This window comes from Chiroxiphia lanceolata, chromosome 1 (assembly GCF_009829145.1).
Source record: "Chiroxiphia lanceolata isolate bChiLan1 chromosome 1, bChiLan1.pri, whole genome shotgun sequence".
In the NCBI taxonomy this organism is placed as follows: Eukaryota; Metazoa; Chordata; class Aves; order Passeriformes; family Pipridae; genus Chiroxiphia; species Chiroxiphia lanceolata.
In genome coordinates, this window is record NC_045637.1 from 45054390 (window position 1) to 45060389 (window position 6000).

The 6000-nt window shown below is 36.9% G+C and overlaps 1 protein-coding gene across 2 annotated transcripts in view; it reads right to left on the bottom strand.

Moving 5' to 3' along the window:
• Positions 1-5496, bottom strand: part of MEP1B (meprin A subunit beta) — a 29420-nt gene extending 23924 nt beyond the window's left edge. Inside the window, exon 1 of one of the 2 annotated variants that reach the window (XM_032711425.1) lies at positions 5303-5496. In XM_032711425.1, the coding sequence (XP_032567316.1) occupies positions 5303-5474 (172 nt within the window). In that variant the 5' untranslated portion in view covers positions 5475-5496. Of the gene's footprint in view, positions 1-3973; positions 4043-5302 lie in introns of those variants that run through there. The other variant, XM_032711433.1, reaches the window with a different exon arrangement.
• Between the last annotated feature and the right edge of the window lie 504 nt (positions 5497-6000).

Here is a 6000-nt window from a genome sequence, read left to right on the forward strand (position 1 = left end):
GCGATCACCACTCTTGACCAGACTGCACCAGCACTCTCACCAACAGGTTTTCCCCTCTCCTTTTCCTTTGGACTCAGGGGGGCCCAAAGAACACCACTCTGTTCATGCCCCAGGGTGTTGGGTTATACATTTGGGTTTGGTAGGTTAAAACCAATTGTTTGTCTGTATAATCGTACTTACTGTATTATTTTATTAAATTGTTATTTTGATTTATAATCTCTCTTTTGAGTTGGGTTCACTTCCCCTGCTGGTTTACCTTTAAACCAGCACACTAAGCAATCACTACTGGGTGTCTCGTATTTCTATATTTGAAAAGAAGTTCACAAATTGAAGGTAAAAAAAGCATCTTTATATTCTAAACCCTGAAAATATAGGTTACAGATATAGCAAATGGTAAACTATAACAGCAATTTTGCAAAACAGGATGAGATGCTTTGATTTCTTCATATAAATAATTTATCTTTCATACAAGCAGTTTTGCAGATAGGACTTATTTTTCCAGTGTGATAAGCATCTGCAACCTTCATTAGAAGCAATGAGCAATACAAGCTCAGAGTGCTGAAAAATGGCAAAAGTCAAGTCCACACAGTTCCCAGGAATATGAATTGTGGTAATTTCTACCATCTGTATGATGTATAAGATAACAGTATGGCCAGAATATTCAAGTGAGATTCAAATGCACTTGTTCTCCTACACCTGACTTTTGACACGTAATGATGGGAACAATTTTGAGGGAAACAATTGTGAGCCTTAAAACTGATGGCATTCATATAAAAAGTTTAACCAAATACAGAAAAAACCCCTACCTTCCATAAAATTTCAAGATTCAGAAAGAGAGCTGTGAAATTGTCAGAATGCCCTATTTTAGCTTTGTAATGAAAGATTAATTTTTAATCTCAAATTACTGTCTTGTAAAAACTTCAGAATATGGCAGAAAAAAATACTGTAAACACAAAAGTCTGAAATCTCATTTTATGATTTTGATTCACCCGAACTAAAATTAACTCAAACTGTTCCTTCGCAGTTTTCGTCTGATTTTAAAAATCTATTCTCATTGCCTTAGAGGGGAAAACCTTTTTTGCCAAAACAAAGAAGAGGCTATAGTTTATAGGTTTAAGAGAGATAATTCCTCCCTGGTATCAGCTGTCACAATCGAAACCTTAATATCTAACTGTAATATAAACCGGTAAAGTTTTTAATTCAAATTCTTAATTTTTTTAATGAAAACTACCACCCACTTTGCTCAGTCTAAAGGCAGGATTTTGACCTTGAAGTGTTGGTTACAGAAAACTTGGAGTAGAATCTTTTTCCTGGCTGAATTTCTCCTGAAACAGCCCTGTTTCTGCAGTCTGCATTTTTGAGTGGTTTTAAATTGGGTAGATTTTACGATAGTTGACTCTTAAAAACCCAGTATCATTGCGGAAAAGTGATCGAGTCATTGAAAAACTGGTTCCAGAGTTCTGCAGATGGAAATGCTGAAGGATTGATTTTGATCTCACATTTCAGAGTTAACTGCAATCATTCAGGTTTACATTGATACATGGGAAATAACGATGGGGACTTCAGGAAAAAAAAAAAAAGCATATAACTGTATACAGACATAGTTTAATAACCCCAGATATCTTTTTCAGAGAAATCATCCGTATATTTGAGATGTCAGTCAGAAACCTCCTACATTTTGAACTTCTATTGCACATTTATCTTATCATTATATTTCGTTATCACTGTATAAGATAATTTGTTATCACTGTGTGACAATATCCACATACTCAAGTTTTGAAATGAAAGTTCAGCTTGTAAAACAAGCTGAAAGTACATGGGCAGAGTATGTAACACACATTTTGAATTGTAACCATTTACAGGGAGTAACATGCTTCTACAGTATCAATAACTATAAACTACAACACGCCCATATTTACTAATCAGAAAGTACAACTGTGCCAAAGGTACAAACTGGCTAACTCCTGCAAAAGTTCCTCTAGCAGCAGCAAACTGAAATCAGTGTAGCTAAGTACAGTGGTACTTTGGTGCACAAATCAAAAAGTGAGTCCATGACTGAACAATGCCAAATTCAGCAACTCAGCGAAATCCAGGCTGGTCCTCAGTGTCTGAGAACTGCCACTGAATGTTTTACACTAAAGGAATCCCTTCCATCACTTTTTTTCACTTCATTCCCAACAAAACTAGGTCTTTAGTCCTGTGAATCTCAACACCAAAACAGTCCATTTCAAAAGGAGTATCTCTGCATACAAGTATTATTTGTTTCGGTGGCAATGACTTCGGTCTCAATACCAGCCTGACAAACTATATGATGCAGTCTGTGGAAGTACTGTAAATACACAACAAATTCACAGTTCACAGTCACATACAGAGGAAGGCTGTGCTAGCTGAAGTGTACCAAACAGGAATATAGTTTATTCACACACACAAATTTCTGAACAATTTTAATATCAGTCCCTAACTTTGGACATGGACAACATGGTTTATGTGAATAAACCAACCCTGGCTTGTAAGCATATTTACTGGCAAATAACTCAACTGCATCTTGGACAGGTGAGAAACATCTCACCTATTGCAGTAATGTAAAAGTTAGGTAAGTAGACTCACTCAGCAATCAGTGGAGAAACAAATGGGCAATCCTTATGTCCCTAGAGAACCTATGGCACCACCATGATACCCTGGCATTTCCATAAGTTGATCCACTTCGCCTTGCTTGGAAATCTATTCAAGCATGTGATAAATCATTTGATGAAAATTTCCCTGTCTTACCATAAACCTCAGATGGAATATACTCAACCACTTTGGATGAGACACCCTAACTTAGCACTGTTTTCTTCAAGCTATATAATTTTAGTATTGGCATCCAGAAACATGAAATAAGCTCTTCCTGGCCATAGGACATATGGAAATTTAATAATTAGCCCTAGTGATCAGAAACGCCTCTCACACAAGACCTGGTTATTAGGAATCAGTTTGATGTCAGATAACTTGTAGATGTTAGTAGCATCCTGCATCACCTGCTATGGGCTTTAACACAGCCTGCAGTGGAATCTAAACAAGGCTGAGATTTGAATTTCCAAAAGGTTGGGGAAGAGGAACAGGTAATGGAAATAGAAGTATGAGTTTGGGGTAGTAGGGGATACAGAAGGACTATGGGAAAGTTAGGAGTGTGAGGTTGAGCTCTTGATTTAGGGAGAAATATGAGTATATGTTAGTGGAGAGGAAGAAGGTTGGCACAGTGAGATACAGGAGATGGATTCACGGAATCAAATAGTTAAGTTGCATAACTCAGATAATGTTATTGCACTTACATCATGCCACAGAAAGTAATGCCCTACACTGTAGATTACGCTGACGCTATGAACAGCTGGAACAAACTTTCAACAACCTATTGGCTTTTGTTGTCCAAATTATACTGTGCATCACCAAAAATTCCTGACCTCTACAACAAAGCATCCCAACATGAACAAAATGCTATAATTCACTACAAAAGACAGAAAACACAAAAATCTCAGCTGTTACTTTTTGACCTTAAATATTTCAGCTGGATTGGAGGAACAGGGAACAGTCATTTCCAAGTATATCCAGTGGCTAAAAAGGCATCACTTTCAATATCAAATATATTGTGTTAGGAAAAAAAAAATCCTTTGAAACATGGAGTAGTGAAATACATTTCAATACTTATTTTATTTCTAATCCCAGACTTGTTATTCTGGTAATGGCACTTTGAATACTAGTGGACATCTTGCTTAGATGGGGAACACAAGATAAGCTCTTTCTATGTATAGCCAGGTCTATGAAAAAGAGCAACACTTTCCCCCAGGAAAAAGAAATCTTCTCTTTCTCCAATGCAGATGATAACAGAATTCTTATATTGCAAAATCAACATACTTTATAGTTTTCTTCTCAAACTCATCTTAAGCTACATTACTTACTCAATCATATAAAGAATATATATTCTTTGTTTTCTTACCAGACTCCAGACCATCTGAAGAAGAAGCCAAGTTAGAAGCACAGGCACAGAAAACAAGCTCATGTTGTTCTCTAGTCAGCAGTTGCATGGACAGAATTTTAGATCAACTTGGTATTTAAGGCAGCAAGTATCATAAATCAAAACCTTTGTCCTCCCAACAACGATTAACTTTACTACCTTTCTCTTGTCAAGTAAGTGAAGTCCATCTTAACTATATTACTGTTGTGAGAAAAAGGATTGGACACAACCTGAAATACAGGATGAAATGGAAACAAGAAAATGGAAATACAGAGGAAATGGGCACATTTTAGGAAATACAGGAAATTCCATTAAAATCTAAGAACTTTTAAGAAATAATTTGCTTTTTATTCCAGGGGGTTTTAAGCACTGGAACAAGTTTCCCAGAGAAGTTGTGGAGTCTCCATCCTTGAGACAGTCAAAACCCAATCAAACACAGATCTGAGCAATGCATGTGACCCTGTAGGGGTGCTGCAGGGGAATTGGACTAGGCAATCTCCAGAGGTGCCTTCCCACCTCAGTCATCCTGTGATTCAATGAATAAATCTGGCACTAAAACCTTTCGAACAAGAGAACGCTAGCAAGACTCTTGGCAAATAAGACATCAATACATAAATAATTATGCATTTTTTTGAAAGTGAAAATGAGAAACGTGTCTACATATAAAAAAATCTGTCAGAAACATAATTTCAGTATCCTGCTTTTGGAAAATGCAATTCTATTTCTACTGTTGATAGATGTGAGACACTGTATTTGTCACTACCTCAAATAATGGTATCCTTCTGGATCATTTAAAGATTCCATACAAGTTAATATTTAAAATGTCATTATCACTGTACTATCACCACTCACCACTGTCTGTGACTCTCGGGTGTTCCTTCCAACTCCAGACATCTCTTCTACTTCCTACATGTCAGTGAGTGCTGAAATTGCCATAGTTTCTTCTTATGTTTAACTTGCACCTATTTGCGGTAATTGTATGATCAGCTTTTGTTAACCTTTTATTTTTCCAGACCAACTACGTGGATAGACTATCATAAAACTTAAATTTAGATTTTGTATTTAAATACAGACTCACAAATTATTATATCAAAATTAATAACATCTGGCACACTATTTTAATTATCAGAGCCAATAAATAAGAAAGAAAGATCCTAAGTAATGAGGACACCTAAGCCATTTTTAGCTACTCAGATCCATACTTACTTCATTGCTGATGCATTGAGAAGTTGCAGTTGCAGAAATTGTTGTTCTTATAATGCTAGGGTCTTCTTCTACCTAAGTAGCTAAATATTGTAATCCTCTACTCACCAATATCGATGGTGTCAACTGCTCGCAAATCAGTGATGTTTGGTAGGTTGAATGGCTCTTTTGTCAAGATTTCTTCTACAAGTTCGGTGGTCCTTGAATTCTGCATGCTGTCATCGCCAGCTGCTGAGAGATGATGGTAGTTCTTCTTCTGGAGGCTCTCTAGATTGGCCATGTCCACACTACCAAGTATTTCGAACCAACTGGAACAGATTCATAGATTGAAACACCTGGTGGTAAGAACCTGGCATCCATGCTGCACACATCTCAAAGGGCTCTACTTTGGTCTGGCTCTGATTTGATCCCAAGGACCCGACATCAGTGGGGACAACTGCACTGCATTAGGCAGGGATCTACAGAACATATTCTGGCTTATTTTCAAAACAAAGAAATTCAGTTTGGACGCCCCAGAACTGCTCTGTGATGTAAACTAAAGCGTGGTAGGGTAACCACGAAAAAACATGATGATAACGCTTGCTTAAAAAATACAGTCTTGATCAAAATTAAAATACTAGTGCAGCTGCATCCAGTATTCCTTGATTATAGTACCTTACAAGGGTTTTCCTGAGATGACGAACTCAAAAGAAATGGAACAATTTTGGCCTTGCTACTTGGTGTTGGAAGAAAGCCTAAAACTCTGCTTTTCTACTTCTTTGGTCCTCTTTAGACAAAAGTAATCAATACAATTGTTCTCTGTTCCC